The sequence below is a fragment of the Umbelopsis ramanniana genome (genome assembly GCF_025399195.1).
Source record: "Umbelopsis ramanniana AG unplaced genomic scaffold K450scaffold_5, whole genome shotgun sequence".
Classification (NCBI taxonomy): domain Eukaryota; kingdom Fungi; phylum Mucoromycota; class Umbelopsidomycetes; order Umbelopsidales; family Umbelopsidaceae; genus Umbelopsis; species Umbelopsis ramanniana.
The window spans coordinates 470,305-492,553 of NW_026252091.1; the positions used below are offsets into that span (position 1 = coordinate 470,305).

Sequence of the window (22,249 nt, forward strand, 5' to 3'; positions counted from 1 at the left end):
TTCACCACAAAATATATACCAGTAAAAAAATATGGACGAGAAGACTCCTATCCTTCCACCTCCAGCGGTCTCTAACTGCCAATGCCGCTGCCGGTCAGATAATAAGAAGAAGCGTGTATTTAAGAGAACTGTCTTATTTCTAGTTGGCCTTTTCGCTCTACATGTATTTTCCCACCGTTTCCAGGTACTTAATTTTGTTACTCACATTCGCGATATGGCTCGAATTGTTTATTGACATCTTACGTAGTCGTTCAGATCTGACTGGCATAACGGTGTTGTATCCCAGCAATGTCATAATGGCGAATTACCTATCCAATGGGAAGGCAAAACCAGCTACGATGTTGACCCAGCAAAGTTTCCCAATCTAAGCGTATTGCAAAATGGATCCATTACTGTATGTAAAATTTCAGTCATCAACAGAGACTATGATGAACAACCCTTCGTTGCTAACGATTACATTTGATGTATAGGGTGGCTTTGTGAAAACATTCACTCAATCAGATGACGATTTGGCGCATATCAATGTCAATATCCACTTTAGCGAAGACTATCTACAAGACCAAATTAATATCATAATCGATGATAGCGAAAATGGATATAACTTCACTGTAGAAACACCAAAACACCTCCACCGAGAATGTATCAATGTTGAGATTACTATCGCGCTCCCAAACTCTGCTCAGTTCAACAACCTGGCGATTACCACAATTAACTCCAAAATCGAACTCATGGATGATATTTTAACGCAAGAGTCAATCTCGCTTCAGACTGTAAATGGCGGCATACATGCTGAGGTAAGACAACTGATGATAAAGATAAGACAGGGCTCGGCGAACACAAACTAACAGGTTGCGTAGTATGTAAAGACAATTGAACTTGTGGCCAATACAGTCAATGGCCGTATTTCAATCGAGGTAAGCTTAATGCTCTTTAATTCATAACATATTTATAACAATTCTAAACCAAAATTACATCAACTAGAAGGCTGAAGCTCAAACTGTTATGTTCCACTCTGTCAATGGAGCCATCCATGCCAACGTGGATGCAGAAAAAATTAGCACCGAGACTATCAACGGTAGTATTCACCTGGAAAACATCGGTGACCGTACAGCTGTTGCAATTAACACCCAGACTGTAAATGGATCCACATATGTTAGCGCAGTAAGTTTAAACAGAATTTCTTTACCTATGTCCTCACATTTCAGCTGTTAATCACTTCACCACTTTCTTTGCAGCCCAAAAACTTTGAAGGTGCATTTTCCTTAAAGACCATCCTAGGCAAGCCAGAAGTTTTCTCCCAGTCAGAGTCTGACAAGCTCCATATTGAAAAGGCTGGTCGCAGTGCTATTGAAGGGTACTATGACAGCCGAGTTGAGAACTCTTATATCTCTTCGGAAACCCGTCTGGGTTCTATCACTCTGAAGTTCGACTAATGCTATGTTATCCATTATTGAGCTCTGTATAAATAAAAATTATATGCCTCTTTGCCAAAATCCCCCAAAATATTGCTGCTTTAAAAGTGTGACAGGGAAAATGCTGGCATGGAGAATTCAAGTCACGCTTTGGGAACGCGCGTGCAGTATTCAGCGCCGAGCGACCTTTTACTCTGAAATCAAAATGGTGAAAGTATCTGTGAAATGGAGCGGCAAGAAGTTTGATGACCTCGACCTTGGTGAGTAAAACCATTACTGATCAAGATTTCAAGCAGCATGGCCGCTAAGACCGTTTACTTTAGATACTTCAGAGTCCCCCGAGCTCTTTAAAAATCAGATCTATTCATTGACTGGCGTCCCTCCCGAGAGACAAAAGATCATGATCAAAGGAGGCATTATGAAGGTACATCAAGATAAAGAATCGATTTTGTATGAATGTCAACTAAACGTGAGACCTTCAACAATGGTAGGACGACACTGATTTGAGCAAGCTGAATGTCAAAGAGGTACACAGGCACAGAATGCCTTTTCTGCTAGAAGTACAACCCGCAACGCCCAAACGCTAATCATTTAAGTCTGAATTTAGGGCCACACCTTCATGATGATGGGAACTGCTGGAGAGCTACCTAAAGCTCCTCCCAAGCCTGTTGTATTCTTGGAAGACATGAGTGACAAGCAACTGGCACAAGCAGTAAGTACAGTCATGACAGAGCGAAACTTGGTGGCAAATTTTACTTATTCTTACTGCCATACACTATTCAGCTTGATATCCCTGCCGGTCTGGAAAATCTAGGCAATACTTGCTACATGGTAGGCACACTTACTAAGCCGTCGATTTGCTACTGGCAGCAACTGATGTTTTAACCTCCGTCTAGAATGCTACTTTGCAATCTTTGCGAGTAATGCCAGAGCTACACACTGCTCTCGATAGGTTGGTTGTCGCCGTGTTTAGGACACCATGTATTGATATTTTCTAACAAATCACCACCGTAGATATCAAGGCGGTATAACTGGGATGGATGCAAGGGGTAACTTAACAGCTAGCTTGAGGGATTTGTACAAACAATTAAGCAGCACTACCGAAGGATTTCCACCTCTGATATTTTGGCAGGTAAATGGTTGAGCTAGGCACTGTGCTGGATTTTGGATGGATGGTATTTAATCAACTCTATGGCTATCTTCCAGATGCTTCGCCAGGCATTTCCACAATTTTCTCAGTCCGGAGCTGGTGGAATGCCTATGCAACAGGATGCTGAGGAATGCTGGGGTGAATTGATCTCGGTCCTCAAATCGAAGCTACCCGCCGATTCTGCTTCAAATCAGACGTTTGTCGAACAGTACATGACCGGTCGATTGACTAGCGAGTAAGCCAAATTTTCTGACGTAATTTCGGGTTTCTTGGTTTTGATCACTAATGCTTTTGATTAGACTGAAATGTATTGAAGCGCCTGAGGAACAACCAGTCATAGATACAGAAACCTTCAGCAAGTTAGACTGCCATATTTCCATATGTAAGGGAGGAGACTGCAGTTAAAACTTGATTGTCCTTTTTTTTTTTGCTAACTTTTGATGTGTTGCCAGCTACCAATTTCATGCAAAATGGTATTCAGGATGTAAGTAATTTTATACACTTCTCAATCATACCGCGATACAATCAGCTAAGTGTTGAATTCCGATTAGTCGTTGAAGCAAGATATTGAGAAGCACTCGGCCACATTGGATCGCACAGCTCAATACCAGAAAATCTCAAAGGTTAGTCGGCTTCCGCAATACCTGGTGGTCCACTTCATTCGTTTCTTCTGGAAACCATCTGAGCGAGTCAGGGCAAAAATTTTGCGAAAAGTCAAGTTCCCACTTGACTGGGATGCAACCGAATTATGTACACCAGAACTACAGAACAAGTATAGCAAAATCAAGGAAAAACTCCGAGAGGTAGACGACAAAAAGCTAGAGCAAGAACGAGAGCGTAAGAAGAGGAAAACTCAAGAGGACGATCTTGCTGAAGAAAAAACTGATAATACTGCTACGGCCAGCACGTCGATGGACGTCGATACTAGCTCACAAAAAGTTGATTGGAATGAATTTATTGACCAAGGTCTGAAAAACGACGTTGGTGCAAATGTAACAGGACAATATGAATTATGCTCTGTTCTCACTCACGTTGGCCGATCTGCTGACTCAGGTAAAGATATAGTCTCGTTTGGTTGAACAATATCGATTGCTTCGCTAACGTCCATTTGTATCCAGGACATTATATTAGCTGGGTTAAGAAGGGAGGCAGCGAGTGGCTCAAGTATGATGATGATAAAGTGTCGATCGTCAAAGAGGAAGATATTCAAAAACTAGATGGCGGTGGTGACTGGCCCATGGCTTACATTGTGCTTTACCGCGCAAAGAAGTTGGATTAAAAAAAAAAATTACTACTTTTTTCCCTTTCGTGAAATAAAAATTTCACAATTACATGACTGAACCAAAAACGCGTCTTATTCCCGAAATTGTTCCTTACGTTCATTATTGATGCACCCAAATTCATCTCATCGCCATTCCTCGTTTGACCTTTCTTTTGAGGAAGGGGTTTCCTTTCTAGAAACAGAGAGAGAAACCCTCAAACACGATGCTAAAGCAAGTGAACCTCACTGGTTATTTGACCAACCTGATCCCATTGGCGACGAATTCCTACCAAACAGCCCTAGTCAAATCCGCCAACAGCGGGCAACGATAGAACACACCCCTTCCTACGCTCAACAAACATTTACTTCTTCCATTGCCAGTTCTAAACGCCAAAGTACCGGTTACATTTCTCCACTTTTAGAGAAATCAGCCCCACTAGCCTCGCCTGCTCGAAGGACGTTAGCAACCCCACTCAAGCTGCACAGCAATTATTCCAGCAAAACATATACTCCTGTATCTGGATTGGTAAGTTGAAGCTGTTTGTATGGATTTTCTTTATGCGGCATCTTCATTGACTTTTATCGATCTCCCTTTACTATCAGAAACGAAAGCGCTCGCTGGCGAGCTCACCTTACGAATCAACCACCCAAACAAACGCCTTGGAAGAAATTGTTGAAAATGCCATTTCGTCTGAAGAACCTTTCGTCCCATTATCAGAAAGGTTGAGAAGGTATGAAGAGGAGGTGGAGGAAAAGTCGTCTACGGGACAATCCCCTGACAGGAGAAGCATCGCATCACCCCATGCTCTAAAGCCAAGCCCCAAGGTATGCTTTTAATATGAGCCTTCTACTACAGCAGTCGATCATAGTAGTCAATACAATTGATTAAACATACGATCTATATAGGGACAGAATGGAACTGATTTGACACTTCATAACCCTCGCTCGCCTTCCACAAGAGACGCGAGGGCTTCTGTGAATAGATCTTCTGAATATGAGACAGATTTGCTATCTAAACTTTCTCCATACAATGTAAGTGAAGTATATGATACCTTATGCTTGGTTACCGCAAACTAATTTATTAATGGTGGCTATATAGCACTCTGATTCGTTTAAAAAGATTCGTTATGATCATACTGACGATGCTTTGTCGTTTAAGCACGATGTTCAGCCTGAAGCTGATTTAGCGGTGCCTGGAGAATCAACTTCTATTGAAAATTGGTCTCACACCTCACCAGCAGATATCGGAACGAGACAACTTCGCGTCATTGACGACCTCCCACCAATGCCTGATATCCAACCTAGACGAAGTACAATGAGCAAGCGTTCTCACTCGCAGGTAAATGATGAGATTGCCAGGTGTCAATACTTCAATTCCAACTTTGCTCATGATACGGTATTATTATAGGTATCGCGTCCTCAGCCGTTATCGCGAACCATTCCACAGCCATTCACCTTTGCAACTGATGTACGAGGAGAGCAACATCAACGGCAATTTCAAGAAAAACTGCGACAATGGAAGGACCGAGAAGAGGAAGCACATCGATTCAAGCCAGCGGGCCCACCCCCCAGATTTGATCGACCCTTCCAAGTCAAGAGGTCGACCAAACCACTTACCGATGCACAAAACATGGTGTTCCATAGCGAAATACGATCATTAGAACGGAAAATGGCGGAAGATGAGCGAAGAATCCAACGTCAGCTTAATAAAGCAACGAGTCGAAAGAGAAGACGGGTAACAAGCATGGTAAGAATAAGATCGCCATGAATTTGAGCAAACAAAGGTTGCTAACCATATAATAGGCTGACAGTGATGTGGGTTTGCCAAAACCAATAGCCAATCAGAGAGTAAATTCACCAGCACCTGGGCGCCGACCGACTCGTGAACTGACTATACCCAAATCACCCAACTTCAGCTTGAGTCGAAGTGAACGGAAAGCTTTGCGTGAGGGCCATAGTCATCTAGAGACAAGTGACATTCGTAGGTGGTCTGAAAGCGTTAGTGGTTTAGCCAACCCAAGAAAATAATGGTCTTTTCACCGCTCACGGGTAGAACTTTAGAGAACGCTCGATTCCAAGTTATTTAGAGCAGTCTGAACGTTGTGGCGGATTAGTGTTAGATGCATCTCATCGTCTCGTCATAGCCGATTGGGCTAGTAACAAGCTTGCATACAATGTCCCCTAGTCAGGTATAGCATACCTCATTCGGCAATTTAACGCAATCATAATAAATACAGCGTTTCGTTAATACACACAAGTATACGTCTTTTGAACTTACTGCGTGTTAAAGATATCCATGGACATACAGGTGGGAATACGAGAGTAAAGTGGTGTCTGTGGTATACAATGTCTTTATTCCAGTCAAGACAAAGCAGCGGGAAAAGTCTTATACTATCGATGTATCAAATTCAATATAGAAAAAAAAAGGGGGGTGGGTGTGAACGAATAAAGAAAACTACTAATGGGTAGGCAGACTTGCATGAAAGAAAAAAACTACAGTCCACCACGTATCTAAGCATTACTTCAACAAGGCGAGTTGAAAGGGATGTCTTCATTTGTTGACACTGTATTCTTTGAAAACCCAGCTGAAGCCATCTTGCTCTTGGTACTTATACTTGCTGTTGGCGCAAATTTGAGCATTAAGCTCACCATAAACGCTATCACCGTCGACCTTTACGAAATGTTCTGGGTTCCATTCCTCGCCAGATTCTTCTCTCTCCTTACGCTCAGTTCGCTTTTGATTCTCAATAAGAGACTTCTCAGTGGAGGCGGCAGCGTAATCGCCGGTCTTAAGGGCGTCCGATACCTTGGCCCACAAGGCACGAGATTCAAGAGGACCTTGCTTTTCTAATGGCTCCACATTGGGAGTAGGACGCTCAAGAGCAGTCAAGTCAAGGAAATCGTCAGCATATTGCTTGTGCTTAGTGATGGTTGACTTGGCAGTCCATTGACCCTCGAGAATGGTAGGTCCGCTCAATGACTCATGGGAGACGGTAGCCTTGAAGTGATGAAGCTCGCCAGAGATCCAGCCCTTGGTACTGTAATCCACTTGGGCGAAGAAACCAGTGGAAGACTGAACGTACGAAGTACCATAAAGCTCAACGTAAGGTGCAGCATACCAGATACCGTTGACAGACAATGAAGGAAGAGTGAAGAGATAAGTCTCATCATTGCGGTTCTTCAAGTGAATGACACAGTGGCCAACTTGGTCGACCAGCATCTGAGTTCCAGAGAACCGAGTCTTTTGTCCATCATGACCATTCAAATACACGCCAGACTTCTTGTTCTCAACAAAGAAACCTGAAATCGGGGGATGATGTGAGACTTGTTCACAGACAATTCTAGTCTCATCGTCCCAAGCACAGTAGAACTGTTCTCCAAGAACAGGGTTGAAAGGCTTCTTCTCCCATTCTCCCTTGGGGACTCTGCTAGCAAACGAGCCATTCAAAGCTGAAATGTACCACTTCATGGCAGCATAGAACCGATCTTCAGCAGTTTCAGGCTCTGTAATAGCATTGAAGCTGTAACCAGAGAAAAAAAATTACTGATAAGCAACTGAACAGATCGACTGGGGAATTATTGACACAACACTTACAGCTCAGGTTGATCAATCCAGAAAGCTCTATAAAGGCAAGTGTGTAACAAACGTCACTTGGTTAGTTCAAAACGTAACGTCGGATAGGGAGACTACAAGGTCATGATTACAAGTCAGCAGGTTTCAAGTTGACTTCTTGTGGCGTTTATAACATACACATACTGGAATTTTTTAAGCTTTTGCTGACTGCCCCAACAGAAGGATGAAAGAACAAGATGGGGTATGCCAACATGGTTTTGTTGCGAATTGGAAGAGGCGAGATGGCCTGCATGTCGATGCTTCTTTGCATGTGGGCCGAATTCCATGGTATTGAATAGTAAAAGAAATGGCTAACTTACGAGTACTCAAGCAAAGAGATCGGGGCCAAGAGGAAGGACGGGCATGTCAGATTGGACAAATCACCGGTGAAAGAAGCCAATGTCTTTAAGAAAGAAGAAAAGCTTCCCTGTTGATCAGCCGGAACAGAGTCGAGGACTGGCTCAGAAGACATGGTAGTTGATTCAGAAAAAAATACAAAGCGTAAAGGAAAAAGCCGTACCTGGCCAGCTAAAGCACGTTTCTTTTTGCTTTGCACTACCCGCCAGTTCCATTCAACCGTATCACGTGAATCAGGCAGGGCACAACGGATTTGAATGGCCGCTTCGCATTATGCTGTCAGCAGCACCACTGGGGGAAAAAACTTTATATGAGTCGTCGTCGTTGTGCTTAAGCTCTCCATTCTTCACTTACTTTGCAATGTCGAATGTTGTAGCTACCATTACCCATGGACTGTTTTGGTCTGTAGCTACTGTCGCTTGTGCCGCAGTATACACTGTCACTATGGTTCCCTTTGTGTGGCGTACTAGAAAGCTCGGGGTCGGTTTGTTCGAGAAAAAGGACCGCTCAGCTCGTAAGTTGCCAGTGCATAAAATTGTCCTCGTAGTGTCTCATAATGCTAATGTAAACCTCCTCGATAGTCTACCCGAAGCTTTTTACTGAAGATGGAGAATTCGGCCGTCATCGATACATTGACCTTGGTGGTGGCAAGAAATTCCATGTTGTCGAGTCGGGCAATACCAACGGACCATTGGTTCTTTTCTTACATGGGTTTCCACAGGTTCGCAATGGCTTCGGCATTGAACTTTTAAAACCATCACAGTCATTGACAACCTTTCATTAGTGCTGGTATACCTGGAGCAAACAGTTAAAAGGTCTAAAAGGTGATCAGTATCACCTCGTGGCAATGGATATGGTATGGCTGTGTTGTATATGCATAAAACCCCGCATATAGCATTACGTTATCGATTGACACTTACTTCGTTAATAGCGAGGGTATGGTGCATCTTACCGCCCGAAGCGCACTGGCTTTGTGATGAAGGAGTTTATATCGGATGTTCGAGGCTTAATTGAGGCACTACAAAAAGATAAGCCCCAAGAGAGCCGACGGGTAACGCTGGTTTCTCATGACTGGGGAGCGATCGTGGGATGGCATGTTATGGCAGACTCTTGGAAATTGGAAGCATCTCAGCAAGGATACATTGACAAGGGTATCATCATCAACATAGGTCATCCACTAGTTTCAACAGGAAATTTATTGCAGCCTTTCCAAAAATACCTATCGTGGCATTGGCTTATCCAGCTCATCACTAAACCCACAGTCACATGGCCCATTATCAAAACTGGCTTTGCTCCTGTACTAACCCAGCTGTCCAAAAGCTATTACATTTACATTTTCCAACTACCCACATCGTTCGGCCGCTCATTCTTGTCCATTAGAGATTGGTTCTTTGCCGAACTCGTTGTGAAAGGTATCAAGAACTCCACTGCTGAAGATGCAGAAATTTACAAAGCCGCTGCTGCCTATGCTACAGTCGATGATCCAACACCTGCAATTGATTATGCTATTGAGTATTATCGACGTGGAGCCGCACTAGAAGGATGGAGCCTCAAGAACAAAGCAGATGGAGTGATTGGAATACCTGTGTTGGTACTTTGGGTAAGTTGCGGTACTAAAGTCGGTTCGCCAATAATAAATGCTAATGGCAATTTTCAGGGAGAACAAGATGTTGCGTTGGACATGAAGATTAATTTGGAGAACACCAAGAGCCGGGTTCCTAATGTTGAAATACAAACATATCCTGGTGTGGGCCACTTCTTACCTGAAGAAATTCCAGACGAGCTAAATGAAAAGATTAGGAAATTTGCTAGCAAATAAAAAAAGGGAAAATTTTTCATGGAAGCAAATCGGTTCGCTTGCTTCAATCGCGAAGTATACGCTTGCGCCCGTCCAAAAAATTACCAAAAGTTTAAGTTTTCTAATCGCTTTGTTCATCGTACGTGCGCAAGCGCTTGGTGAAATGGCATGACGCAATACACAGTCAACTGATTTGGCAGGTGGTATCAACGATGTCAAGAGGAAGCTTCATATAAACTTGACAGCAGTGCTTAATGATGAACAAGCACTGTCATTTAAATAAAATGCGCCGCCAAAACAGACTTCAGCGGCATAGAGCATCGATCGATCTTGGGAGTGAGTTCTCGATGAGCTCACTTTAAATGAAAATTTTAGAAACGAAAGCGGGAGTTTCGGGAATCATGTGGTCACAGCAACCATTTTACTGAAAAATACTGGTTTCTCTCCCCTTCACAAGTATTGTTGGCCAACTAATACAAACAAACCTATCTATGTCTAGTAATGAACCTTATGCTTCGTCTTCTTCATTTGACCGGAATGACGAATCCTTGCATGAACGTGCACCATTACTACGGGAAGGCCAAAGCTCTGGATCGAGGAAGGACAAGGGGAAGGCGACCATTACATCACCGAATTATACCGAAGTCGCACCTGCCGCTTCTATCGAACATGAAGAGCACGTCTCTCGACCACGACGGAACAAATCATACTATGTGCTTTCCATACTCTGTACGATAGTTGTCCTCACCGTTATATTAGGCTTACTGTTTGCCCCGAATATTGCACAACGGTATTTACGGGACGGTGCTGATGTCTCTTTCGACGAAGCATCTATCGTCAATATATCCAATCCAGACAGTCTCGATATACACGTTGCAGGCAAAGTCATCTTGAACGATCGTCTGTTCGGTCTGTCACAAAAGGCATCCGATCTTTTTGGACAACTCTCCACAGTGCAGTCTGCGCTAAATGTATATAAATCCGCCAAATCAGGTACCAAGGCTACGACCGATGGCTCAGCTTTGGGAACCATCGTACTACCTGAATTGCTACTGGAGGAAGGTGACCGGACAACCAACTTTTCTTTTACTTCACAATTTCGAATCGGGGATAAAGAACAGCTAGCTGCGTTTTGCCAAGAAGCCGTCAAGCAAAAGGAGGTAGTATGGAGGGTCAATGGCCCTGTGGGCGTCAAGGTTGGATGGTTCCCCAAAACCTTGGCAATGAATATAGAGAAAGATGTTGTTCTTGAAGGTATGGTATTTTCAGTAGATCAATGGTTTTCGTTATCTTTTGCAGTGTAAATGACGATATGTATCTTTGTTCCTTATAGGTATGGATGGATTACAACAAGCGGAACTCAAATCCATGTCGTTTCCCGGAGAACACCCTAAAGGTGGAATTATAGTAGAGGGTCAAGTAAGCATTTACAATCCTTCAAGCATGCTGAGCTTCAAGTTGGGCAATGTTGATTTTGGAATCTTTGCTCCCATAGCAAATACTTCCAGAGACGCATTGATTGCCATTGTCCGTGCTCATGACGCATCTTTGATGGGTAAACAAGTGAACACATTCAATGTCACTGGACGTACTATTCCTATGGATAGTGACGATATGGAACGCAAACAAGCTCTCGAAAAATTTCTATCTGATTACTTGAAAGGAGAGAGCAGTATTTTCCATGTCCGTGGAAGTGAACGGGGACCAGAAGATGACGAGAACTCGGATTTACCGGAATGGATGAAGAAGGCATTGTCAAGCGTTACACTGGCGATCCCCTTTCCAGGCTCCGCTCAGAAAGACTTTATAGAAAGCTTGGCAATGAGTAATATTTCCATTGATTTTGCTACAGGAGTAGGCACTGTGGTTTCCGGAAGTGCAACTGCCCTGCTGCGACCACCTCCTGAAATGAAATTCGATATCAATGTTGAATCAGTCAAGCCGGTGGTCTACCTGTATATGAGTGACGACTACAAAACCCCCTTTGCCAAACTAGAACCATCTGATGCCTCACCGGCCAAAACAAGTTTACCGCGGGATGATCCCTCTGTTCCTCAAGACTTGGTTCGAGTAGAATCCAATCTCGAACGTGTACCGTTGACTTTACTTCCTGACGGCGAGGATGACTTGGAAAAGTTCCTCAACAAGACTTTCTATGGAACAGAAAACAAGGTTTACATCGGTGGTACTGTGGATGCTAAAGTGGCCAGCGCTTTTGGAAATCTGACGGTGAAAGATCTTGCCTTCAAAGGCGAAATTTCAACTAAAGGTATTTTCGGTCTTTGATACTTTGTGATGTGACAGCACGCAAATGTCCAACCCCATCGACTCCCCCCAAAAAAAATTTATGGCAATATACATCACATCACGACCATCAACGGAATAAAAGAAAATGAAATTAGAACAAGCAAACTAACCATTTTTTTTCCTTCGTCTCGTTATCTTCTGTCTCCATTTTTCTTATTGTTGTGTGCTTCACTTGCGGTCGTCAGGAATGGGCGGGCTGTCAGATCCTCCTCCTCGGTTGGACTCGATTGAACTGAATCATGGATACCCCGATGCGCTTCGTGTCTATGCCAATCTTAGTCTTTTTAACCCATCGGATGTTACAGTTACTCTTGGTCCTGTTAATAATTATCTTCTTTATGATGAAGGCCGAATAGGAAATGCCACTCTTGCCAACCACACCCTTGTACCAGGCTGGAATACTATTCAAGCCACAGCGTTTTTCACTCCGAATGAAGACGATTCGCGTGAAAAAGCAATGGAGTTTATCAGCGCTTATATTAGCGGTCAGTGTGCAATGGACCTTAGTTAAAAAAAAAATTCTAGCTTTCCTAACCGCTCTCCCCTCTACCGTTTAGGCCAAAATCAAACCAATTTGACCATATCAGGAGACCATCCCAACTCCTCGGCCTCTCCAACACTGCAGACCATGCTCCGCAATTTTAAGTTCTCGTCAAGCGCTCCACCCATGAACCATACTTTGCTGGTGGCTACTCAGATAAACATTTTTTCATCCACTGCTGAAATGTGGTTGGTAAATCCCTTCAACACTACAGTCATCGAAGTACTCGCTGTGAATGCAACTGCGAGCTACCATGGCCTCAAAGTAGGAACGGTTCATGCGGATTTTGAAGACTTGAGTGAAGGTTGGACACGTCGCCTTATTCTCCCCAGTAATGGTACGACAGTGCATACCGAAAAGTTGCCAGTGATGTTCGAAGTAGGCGGTGGGTTTGAAGCTATTCGAAAAGCAGTTGGAAAATCCATTGAAGTGGACGTTGACAGTATTATTCGAGCAAGATTGGATGATCTGCACATTTATGATTTGCAATATCATAGAAGCAATGTGTCTGCTCGAGTGCGCCTTTTTCAATAGAAACCGAAAAGGAGAACTTTTGCAAATTGGTGGCGTGTAATAATAATAAAAATTACTGTTGAAAGCCTCACTTGCCATTGTTCGGCCTGATAAGAACCAAACATTGGCCTGTTAGACCCAACATTTTACATAAATTAATAAAATGATCGACGTTATTGCTGTTTCTAAAATTGTAATGCTCTGCACGACATCGACGCAGATACTTCCGCCCTGTCACACATTGAATTACCTTAACAAGGAGCGCTCGACTCTCTCTACCAACGAGCCTTTTCGTAAGCTGCTGGTTCCCTTCTCTCCTTTTTTTTTTCTCTCTCTCTCTTTCTTTCTTTCCTCACCTTCCTTTTCTCCCTTTGTTTGCTAGTCCCATTCTTTTTACACAATGCGTCTGCTATTATACTTAGCAGTCGCCCTCTTTACCCTGCTCGCCAGTGTCCATGCTGCTACCGAAGATCCTCTCGGTAATATCTTGGCAGGTGCAGGTGCAATAGATCCCACCACGGCGGCCTCAGAACCTACCACCGCATCACCCACACACACAACTACCAAGGCTGTCGAGACAACCACTACCACCACTACTACTACTACTACTACTCAGGCACCTGCCACAACAGCTGCTCCCATCACAACCAGTTCTGTCCCAGTGGTTGTGAGCTCAAAGCCTGCCAGCAGTGTGGCCTCGACAAGTTCAGCATTAACCACATCATCTTTCATTATGCCTTCGACATCAGTGACATTTGTCTCGACTTCAATGAATGCAACTTCATCTTTGTCAAGTGCTACACCCTCTAACACTACTGCCCCTAGTGATAGCGATAGTGGGTCCAGCAATAGTAAGCCTATTATTATTGGTTCTATTTGTGGATTTGTCGCCATTATTGCCGCTGGTTTCGGCTACGCGTTCCTGTCCAAAACGAGAAGAAACAACCGCAAGAAGAGAGTCTTTGGTGCTGATGATGATGATGGTATGGACCCATCCATCCCTGCTCCTTCACCGTTCCAACGTCATAATGAGTCTTTGGCTCCAGCTGGGGCGGCATGGGAGTCCGACCAAAAGCGGCCCCTTGGTCCTCCTAGCCCGTACATGGACTATAACTACCCAAGCCCTGCCCTGGGTCAAAACGGAGTAAGACGTAGCCCTCCTATTGCTCATTCTGATCCTTACAACTATGCCCAGCAACCACCTGCTGCTGGTGCATACTACGATGATCATAATGGTTATGATCAACAAGTCTACTACGAGCAGTACCCTCAACAGCCCATGGAAATGCAGCATGTTCCTCATAACATGCAGTCTCCTCAAATGAATCAGCAGTACCAATATTATGGTCATACTGATCCTTACAATTACAGACAGTAATACACCACTATTGTACTCTTTTTTTTTTATTACCTTTTTTTTCATATAATTATTCTTGGTTTGCATTTTTTCACCCCACATTGATTAGGTCAAAAAAGAAAACGATAATAAAGTAAAAAAAAAAAAAGAAAAAGGCCAATCCTTTTAAAAGAAATATATTGTTTGATTCAGGCACTTGGGAGTGGAGGAGAGCGGGAACAGTAGGTGTGTCTACCTTGTTACCGGATAAATAGAATAGTGGCAGTACATATGAACAAAAAAAAAAATTTCCCAAGCCATTACTGAGGGTGTTAAAATTATGCCTTCTTACTCTTCTGCTGAGCTTCGCGCTTGGCTTTGAAAGCCGCGACATCCTTGTTGACCTCAATCATCATCTCTTTATGCAACTTGGGTCTGTAACCAAGAGTGAACAGGATCTCAAAAAACACAAAGAAGGGAGCAAGAACCAGTGCTGAGGAGAATAAAAAAAAAAATTAGTACCCATGTTTGAAAATTAATGCCTTTTTAGATTATTACCTTGAATGAGGTTATCTAATAACTTGGGGCTTCGCTTTTCAGCAACGCCGTGGCCAATGAATTGAAGAATCCAAGATACAATGTGAAGGCCGAGAGCAATGTTGTTGGCTTCTGGGTTGGTGCGGTGGAGATAGGTTGCATAATAGCTCATACCGTATAGAACTGGTGCATAGAGCAACTAGAAGGAAAAAAAAGTTCGTTGTTAAAAAAAAAAACGTTCTTTTTGGCGCGCGAATATGCCTAGCGTTTCCTTTCCCCTTCCTCTCTTTGGCATTATATATATAGATGCCATCTCTTTTGCTTAAAACCACTTACAGCTGTTGCTGGGTCGAGGAAAAGATAGTAAACAAAGTAAAATACTGCTGCGAAAAACCCTAAATCCGGTCCAAATAACTTGAGCCATTGGAGGGAGGATGGCAAGGTACTGACATCCAATAGAGGACCGGTATTCGATGCAAAAACCAAAGCTACAAATGTGACGCCAAAAGCTTTAGTTAAAGAAGCTCTTTCATATGCACACCATGCATTGCAAACAACCACAACGGAGTTCCTCCACTTCACATACCTGTCCAAAAAATAATGGGTACACATATAATGTGAATAATCACATTAACCTTGTTGTTGTGATGAGCACCATATACAACAAGCTGGTGCTTGAGATTGAAGAGATTGCCGAGAAATGACATGGAGGGCAATGAGAAGAGGTAAATGTGCTTTCGTAATTTTGTCCTCCCATCTAACGAACCCATACCCCGCATTATCTCACCCGCGCACTTAGCGGTTTCCACGTGAAGTTTTTTTGATGGTGGTCATCCCACTCAAAATCGATGGCCTTCAGTAATAACGCTACCATTTAGAAGGCTTCTTCTATGCACATGTTCAGCGCTTGAAAGCGTTGTATCGTTCGATACTGAATTTTATAATGTCATTGAGAAACTTACGTACGACTGGCCAATGTCGTAACTCAATTTCCCTACTGAAAAACATACCTTTGGTGATGACCCTGATGATAAAAACCTGAGTTAAAAAGTGGATGGATTGAAAATCACCCCATCACGATGCCATCAAGGCTGATATCAATCACTCTTCGCCGGATGGGATAAGGTAGGATTGCTAAGATATAAAAATTGTCGGCTCACAATAGGTATAGCCTAGTCAATAGCATTTACTACCGTTGAACAGCTTATTCCAAAGCGTATCTGTGTCACTCGCCAATGTTACAGTAAACTGACTTCATGGAATTTAACTCAATCACTTTTTAAAGTGGTTTATTTTGTTTCTTTTGTTCTAACTGTTGTTACATCAAAGACGCTGGGAGGCAGTAAGAAATCCCCAAGTACGTGCCATACGCTGAATGGTTCTAAATCGCTGTTCCAGATTGTAGTTAGGATTTTCTAACTCACGTAAATCTTCGATGAACTTTTCTCGGATGCAATTACGCTGAGGCAATCGGCGTGCATAAGATCTCAATAAATGAACTTCACATAGCACGAGTCCTTGTTGCTCGCATGATAGCTTGAGTCCGTTGCCAGATTTATCCTTGTTCCTGGTATCCGCTTGATTGAGGACCCGCTCTACCTCTCTGCAATGACACTAGGTTTAGCACAATGCTTACTACACTTCATTGGTATTTGATCCCGAATGACTTACCGGAGGGAGTCTCGCATGGGTGTACCGAGTTTTCCAACTTGCACTCCTGTTCTCTTTTCCCAAGTTCCTTTAATCCACGCTCCAACGGCCCACAACAAGATCATTGAAGGTGCCACAGCTGTAGTACAATTTTTGTAGTAGTGAGTAACGTCATCATGAACAAAACTGTAGTCCCACTGCGTATACATTACCTAAGAAGGCAAAATTAAGCTCGTTGGACTTGAGCAGTTTGTCAAGAGCAGCCATGGCGAGATCTACGTCCACTTTTGTTTTCTGGACTTGAATTAAAAGTGTACGAATAAGGTCACCGCGAATAGCATTTTTAACAGGGCTCTGCGGGGAGAGGATAATGTGTGAGAACTGTGTGCAGCATACATATTTCCCCTTTGTGAGTCACTTACCTTGATCGCTTCCTCATAGGCCTTGAGGACTGACGATAGGTCACCTTCACGAACTTGGCTGGATAATTGAGCAACCTGTTCTTCTGTAAAATGATAGTGATCCCGTCCAAACTCAGCGACCATTCGTTCAAGAGACTAACACAAACATATGTTTCATAAGGTGAGGTGAGTCGATGATGTTATTGTTATGTTGCCACCGAAGATATCATGACTTACCTCCATATCGCTTCTCAATCCTTCTTTGCTCAAAAGCGCCAATTGCTGGTCTTTCATGCGAATGGTATCCCATACTTTCAGCATAGGTTCCCAAAGCCAATGAATGGCAAAATCTTGAGCCGTATCAACAGCTTCATTCATCCAGATCTTGATATTGTCCTGCTGTCTCGAAACATATTTTACAGCCACATTTCCACCAAAGTAAAGCAAAGTCAGAGGTGCCCAGTACCGAGTGAGAAATGAAGGTTTTCCATAAATGCCGATGACTCGGTTGTATTGCTCTTCGCACTTTGGTATCATCACTAGGGTTATGTCGTCCAGCACCTTTATGAGGCTATCCATATCCTTGTTGTCATTAAAATCGTAGCCTGTACTCCATGTCAATACCAATGTATTTTCTGTACTTCTATCAAAATCTTCACCACTTACTTAGTAGTTTATCCATCTGATGATCATGGCATAATGCCTTTTCAGCATTCATACCACTGATTTCGTTCAAAATATGCACCAGCAAGTTGAGATTGGCATTCACTTGTTTGTAAGAGGTATCAAAATCGGACTGAGGGTCTATCTGGGGCTTTTTCTGAATGAGTAGTCCCAAACGTGCAGCTTGTTGATTTTTGAAGGCAACGAGCTTGGATCGTTTGTGATATACTTCCGAACGAATGATGTGTCGCGTGGAGGCTATCCGGCTGTAATATGGAAACAGCTGCTTGATGATATCTTTTCTAGATAGGTTGGATATATGGTTGGGTAATGCGGATATCCCTATTGGTGCTTCGCGCAAAGTCTTGGAAGCAAGTCTAAAGATACGAATTGGGGTTGCTGAAAATGCACCATGTTAATGGAAAAAAGGGGAAAAAGCGTGATTGCCGGCTATTCCAAGTCTATTAGTACTCACTCTGTACTGCATAATAGGTTTCTCTTCCCCAATTTCCATGGATACGACTCCAGTATCGAATTGACTGCGAAAGTGGTAAGGTTGAATCCAAAAGCGTTTCTTGAATAATGCCATGTAAAGCGAAAGTGCATTTGGCAACTAGCAGCAGCTCCAGTTCTTTATCGTTCGAATCCTTTGGGAACTCTCGATACATATTAAGATATTTTGTTAGTGCGTTAGGTGATGGTAAAGATGATCCAGAGAGATCTATGGCTTCGGTTGCCAGAGACAGAAACTTGCGCTTGTCTCCAGTACGTACAGCCTCGTTCATATCGCTAAGTGAGGAGCGCCTTGGGCGCTCCTTTATGTTGTCCGAAAAGGCTCGATAGAGTGAAGTGTTGAGCCCATTGATTTGCTCTGTTACGAATCCCATGCTGACGTTCGAAGTCAAACAATCGCGAGAAAAAAGCTGGCCCTGCAACAATGCCGTAATTGTCACGTAGCAGTCACCACTGACAAAAGTTGAACGGCAGGCCACACCATGTCTCACTCACTTGGTTGGAACGTAGTGCACTTTCAACAACTGAAAATTGAATTATGTAACAAAGTAGAACTGCTTTCCTTTACTACAATGTACCGATCCATCTACTATTACATAACATAGCTACAAAGCAATCTCCATGCACCGTGATAGACTCCCTTAAATATGAATAAAAAAAATTAAAAGTCATTGGCAGTCAGACATATCAAAGCAATCAAAGTATGGCTGTTGAGACACGTTGCTCGGAAATGATACATGTAAGGGTCTCAAGAGGGCAAGGCATCATGTCATGAAGCCATCGGGATTCGGACAGCGACCCACCCGCTATTTATAACGGCTAGCCACGCCTTTGAAACGCCGCTTTGCGAACCTCCTCTTTTTTCATCACCAATTTACCAGCCGTTACCAAATGACTCAAATGATTCTTGATCAGCAGAGAATCCGCGCCGCTAATGAGATTCACCCAACTCCAGATGTCAAGTTTGCTTATGGAACCGCTGGATTTCGTATGCAGTAAGTACCTTGTTACGCAAGGCGCAGACCCCTCTCTGACGTGTTTCCGCTAACACACGGTATTATGGTTCCTCAGGGCAGACAAACTGGATTCGATTATGTTCAAAGTCGGTATTATTGCTGCTCTTAGATCACTAAAGCTCAATGGAGCAACTATCGGTGTTATGATCACAGCTTCTCACAACCCTGAAGAGGTGAGTCCGTGTTTTACAGCCACCAGGATGACATGACCCCGGCGACCTAACAATAGTATCATCGTTTGAACTCAGGATAATGGTGTCAAACTTGTTGATCCTCGCGGTGAAATGCTTGAGCAGTCGTGGGAAGGTCTTTCCACTGAGTTGGCTAATGCTAGAGATGCTGATAGCATCCTCAGTGTCATTGACAGCATTGTTGCCAAATATAACATCAACGTTGATAACAAAGCAAACGTCATCTATGCCTATGACACTCGGTAAGGCCATTTCACGTCCTTGTGTTCTAAAAAAACAATTCGGGAAATCAACTTGCTGATCAAAATGTTTCGCCTTCAGACCAAGCTGCCCAGCTCTTGTTGCTTCGTTGAAAGATGGTCTGGATGCTGCTGGTGCCGATTCCATCGACTTTGGTTTGAAAACCACCCCTCAGCTTCACTATTTGGTGAGATGCATTAACACCCAAGGTACCAACGATGCCTATGGTGAGCCCACTGAAGAAGGTTACTACGTCAAGCTTTCTGAAGCATTTAAGACTTTGATGAAGGGAAAGCCTGTCTTGCCCGCCATCAGCGTTGACTGCGCTAATGGCGTTGGTGCCCCCAAGTTGAAAGAATTCCTGAAGTACATCGACAGCAATGTTTGGACCGCCAACCTTGTCAATGACGATATCAAGACCCCAGGAAAGCTGAACTATAACGTATGTATTGTCGCATGTGTTACACGCTTGTATACGAACGCTTACTGACAACTCAATGAACTTAAAGGCTGGTGCGGATTACGTCAAAACTCAACAGAAAGCTCCCTTGGGTGCTGTTCTCAATGCTGGTGACCGTTACTGCTCATTCGATGGCGATGCTGATCGCCTTGTTTACTACTACGCTGATGATGGTACGTGCAATACAGTCAGGTGTAAAGTAGATCAATCGTTTGCGTCAGATCCCGACTAACATTACCTTTGTATTTCAGCTGGTGTTTTCCATTTGTTGGACGGTGATAAGATCGCTGGCTTGGCTGCCATGTTCATTATGGACTTGGTCAAGACTGCCGGTGTTGACTCAATCAATGTTGGTGTTGTCCAGACTGCTTATGCCAACGGTAGCTCTACAAAGTATTTGAGCGGAGAACTTAAAGTTCCCGTCTCATGTGTTTCCACCGGTGTCAAGCACCTTCATCATGAAGCTGAGAAATACGACGTCGGTGTTTACTTCGAAGCCAATGGCCACGGTACTGTCCTCTTCAGCCCTGAAGCTTTGAACACCATCAAGACTTCTGAAGGGTAAGTACATATATGCGGGCAAAACGAATTGTTAGATTTTTCATAGCCACTAACTTGCTGTGTTAGACGTACTCCCGCTCAGAACACTGCCTTGACTCAACTTCAAGCTCTCACCGAACTCATCAATCAAACCGTTGGTGATGCCCTCTCCGATATGCTTCTAGTTGAAGTTATTCTCGCTCATCGTCATTGGACCTGCCAAGAATGGGATCAAGCTTACACCGACCTTCCCAACCGACTTGTCAAGGTTGTTGTCGCTGATCGCACCATTTTCAAGACTACCGATGCTGAAAGAAAGCTTGTTGAACCCCAGGGCTTGCAACAAGAAATTGATACCATTGTCAGCAAGTATAGCAACGGAAGATCATTCGTTCGGTGAGTGAGATGTCGCATATATATGCAATTGCGCCTGGTATTCAGCACTAATCTCGTTGTAATGTATAGTGCTTCTGGTACTGAGGATGCCGTTCGCGTGTACGCCGAAGCTGCTACTCGCACTGAGACCGACTATCTCGCCATGGCTGTTGCACAGTTGGTTTACGACCGTGGTGGTGGTGTTGGTTCTGCTCCATCCATCTAAGCTGACACAGCTTGAAAACTACTACTCAGTTACCTGAGAACAAACACATGCTTATCTTGCTCTGAATTTTCCTGTTCTTTACCCTGCGCACATAACCCAATCAAATAAATAAAAAAGACGAATAAGGATATTCTACACCAACAGCCATGACATTTGAGTTGTAAACGGTGCTATTGTTTCTATAGCTATTGTACAATATATGATTTATTCGGATGTCGTCGCCTGGTAGCTAAATACAAAAATAATGACGTTCAATCATCAGCACCAAAGTCAGCTTCAAACAAAAGCTCACGCTGTGCTCGAACCTCTCCGGCCGGGACCAAGTCCCATAGCTGGTTGTCATTTCCTTGAACACTAAGCTTCCGATTATACAAGATGACACGAGAGCCTTTTTCCCCTGTTCCCCCTTTGATATCCAACACCATGCGAGGATCTGCTAGACAATGGATCAACCCATCTCTATAGCCGAACCGTTGGTTGTGTGCGTCTTGTATCAATTTTCGATCATATTGACATATCAGTGCACCAGCTTCAAGTGGTCCTCCTCTCACATCGAGTACCTTTCCAGAGTTTTTGTTGACAATGAAGCCATCCTAATATGGACCGACATGAGCAATGACTTCGCCAAGTCCCAAGACTCGAAATGCTTACCTGATAAGACCAGAGCTGATTATCTCGGTCTCCATGATGCTTTGGTGTCCACACTATAATTTTCCCGTCGTTCTGCGTAATATTAGACCAACTGTCTTTGGTAACACGGATAACTATACAAGAGATCTAACCTTTGTGGAAGCACCATCCACTAAAAGCGACAATGCAAAGTTGATGAACACTTGAGATTGGGATTAAAAACTGATCTGAGATGCACTTACCATCCAAGGCGTTTCCGCTTTTCCTAGCTTGAATGTAAAAGTAACCATCGGGGAATTCTGCCATGGTCAAGGTGGAGGCAGCGAAACAAGTGTGCCCAGACTCCGCAAACGCTTTTGCATTGAAAATTGGGCCCGAGTTTCGTCACCAATAATACATTTACGTCCTAAGCAACACACCTTCTTATCAAAATTTGGCCCTACTTGCTTTCTCTATGATGGGTAGCAAAGCTATTAACGCCTATATGATGACTGTTAGTGGTCATAATTTATAGGGGCG

General features: G+C 43.5%; 11 protein-coding genes across 11 annotated transcripts; 7 read left to right on the top strand and 4 right to left on the bottom strand.

Moving 5' to 3' along the window:
- The first annotated feature begins 5 nt into the window (after positions 1-5).
- On the top strand, positions 6-1,519 carry K450DRAFT_223655 (uncharacterized protein). The gene is made up of 6 exons (XM_051586090.1): positions 6-184; positions 248-394; positions 471-794; positions 858-914; positions 982-1,161; positions 1,236-1,519. The coding sequence occupies exons 1-6, from the start codon at positions 32-34 to the stop codon at positions 1,431-1,433; spliced, it is 1,059 nt and encodes a 352-aa protein (XP_051448437.1). The 5' UTR covers positions 6-31; the 3' UTR covers positions 1,434-1,519.
- Positions 1,326-3,936, top strand: K450DRAFT_223662 (uncharacterized protein). Its single transcript, XM_051586091.1, has 12 exons — positions 1,326-1,672; positions 1,736-1,836; positions 1,904-1,939; positions 2,020-2,124; positions 2,196-2,243; positions 2,309-2,364; positions 2,427-2,544; positions 2,619-2,797; positions 2,862-2,944; positions 3,015-3,046; positions 3,114-3,615; positions 3,681-3,936. The coding sequence occupies exons 1-12, from the start codon at positions 1,438-1,440 to the stop codon at positions 3,839-3,841; spliced, it is 1,656 nt and encodes a 551-aa protein (XP_051448438.1). The 5' UTR covers positions 1,326-1,437; the 3' UTR covers positions 3,842-3,936.
- Positions 3,776-6,085, top strand: K450DRAFT_223678 (uncharacterized protein). Its single transcript, XM_051586092.1, has 5 exons — positions 3,776-4,349; positions 4,427-4,648; positions 4,730-4,855; positions 4,923-5,162; positions 5,232-6,085. Exons 1-5 carry the CDS (start codon positions 3,951-3,953, stop codon positions 5,589-5,591), a joined length of 1,347 nt encoding a protein of 448 aa, XP_051448439.1. The 5' UTR covers positions 3,776-3,950; the 3' UTR covers positions 5,592-6,085.
- A 248-nt stretch (positions 6,086-6,333) lies between these two features.
- K450DRAFT_223688 (uncharacterized protein) lies at positions 6,334-8,318 on the bottom strand. The gene is made up of 4 exons (XM_051586093.1): positions 8,148-8,318; positions 7,757-8,084; positions 7,419-7,445; positions 6,334-7,344 (listed from the first exon to the last, which is right to left on the bottom strand). The coding sequence occupies exons 2-4, from the start codon at positions 7,906-7,908 to the stop codon at positions 6,375-6,377; spliced, it is 1,149 nt and encodes a 382-aa protein (XP_051448440.1). The 5' UTR covers positions 7,909-8,084; positions 8,148-8,318; the 3' UTR covers positions 6,334-6,374.
- Positions 7,896-9,698, top strand: K450DRAFT_223693 (uncharacterized protein). Its single transcript, XM_051586094.1, has 5 exons — positions 7,896-8,307; positions 8,375-8,514; positions 8,578-8,649; positions 8,725-9,393; positions 9,451-9,698. The coding sequence occupies exons 1-5, from the start codon at positions 8,067-8,069 to the stop codon at positions 9,610-9,612; spliced, it is 1,284 nt and encodes a 427-aa protein (XP_051448441.1). The 5' UTR covers positions 7,896-8,066; the 3' UTR covers positions 9,613-9,698.
- Positions 9,699-10,022: 324 nt separating this feature from the next.
- K450DRAFT_223700 (uncharacterized protein) lies at positions 10,023-13,116 on the top strand. Its single transcript, XM_051586095.1, has 4 exons — positions 10,023-10,845; positions 10,925-11,860; positions 12,084-12,383; positions 12,456-13,116. Exons 1-4 carry the CDS (start codon positions 10,083-10,085, stop codon positions 12,971-12,973), a joined length of 2,517 nt encoding a protein of 838 aa, XP_051448442.1. The 5' UTR covers positions 10,023-10,082; the 3' UTR covers positions 12,974-13,116.
- Positions 13,117-13,352: 236 nt separating this feature from the next.
- On the top strand, positions 13,353-14,330 carry K450DRAFT_268525 (uncharacterized protein; the record flags this gene model as incomplete). Its single annotated transcript, XM_051592884.1, has 1 exon — positions 13,353-14,330. The coding sequence occupies one exon, from the start codon at positions 13,353-13,355 to the stop codon at positions 14,328-14,330; it is 978 nt and encodes a 325-aa protein (XP_051448443.1).
- A 148-nt stretch (positions 14,331-14,478) lies between these two features.
- Positions 14,479-16,074, bottom strand: K450DRAFT_223704 (uncharacterized protein). The gene is made up of 4 exons (XM_051586096.1): positions 15,412-16,074; positions 15,162-15,313; positions 14,847-15,024; positions 14,479-14,781 (listed from the first exon to the last, which is right to left on the bottom strand). Exons 1-4 carry the CDS (start codon positions 15,602-15,604, stop codon positions 14,627-14,629), a joined length of 678 nt encoding a protein of 225 aa, XP_051448444.1. The 5' UTR covers positions 15,605-16,074; the 3' UTR covers positions 14,479-14,626.
- A 4-nt stretch (positions 16,075-16,078) lies between these two features.
- Positions 16,079-18,468, bottom strand: K450DRAFT_223706 (uncharacterized protein). Its single transcript, XM_051586097.1, has 7 exons — positions 18,015-18,468; positions 17,543-17,938; positions 17,114-17,481; positions 16,898-17,032; positions 16,688-16,829; positions 16,497-16,614; positions 16,079-16,428 (listed from the first exon to the last, which is right to left on the bottom strand). Exons 1-7 carry the CDS (start codon positions 18,424-18,426, stop codon positions 16,149-16,151), a joined length of 1,851 nt encoding a protein of 616 aa, XP_051448445.1. The 5' UTR covers positions 18,427-18,468; the 3' UTR covers positions 16,079-16,148.
- A 424-nt stretch (positions 18,469-18,892) lies between these two features.
- Positions 18,893-21,250, top strand: K450DRAFT_223710 (uncharacterized protein). The gene is made up of 8 exons (XM_051586098.1): positions 18,893-19,047; positions 19,124-19,241; positions 19,317-19,501; positions 19,581-19,941; positions 20,009-20,132; positions 20,211-20,520; positions 20,587-20,895; positions 20,965-21,250. Exons 1-8 carry the CDS (start codon positions 18,944-18,946, stop codon positions 21,098-21,100), a joined length of 1,647 nt encoding a protein of 548 aa, XP_051448446.1. The 5' UTR covers positions 18,893-18,943; the 3' UTR covers positions 21,101-21,250.
- On the bottom strand, positions 21,126-22,109 carry K450DRAFT_223716 (uncharacterized protein). Its single transcript, XM_051586099.1, has 4 exons — positions 21,973-22,109; positions 21,883-21,902; positions 21,752-21,823; positions 21,126-21,693 (listed from the first exon to the last, which is right to left on the bottom strand). The coding sequence occupies exons 1-4, from the start codon at positions 22,034-22,036 to the stop codon at positions 21,352-21,354; spliced, it is 498 nt and encodes a 165-aa protein (XP_051448447.1). The 5' UTR covers positions 22,037-22,109; the 3' UTR covers positions 21,126-21,351.
- Positions 22,110-22,249: the final 140 nt, after the last annotated feature.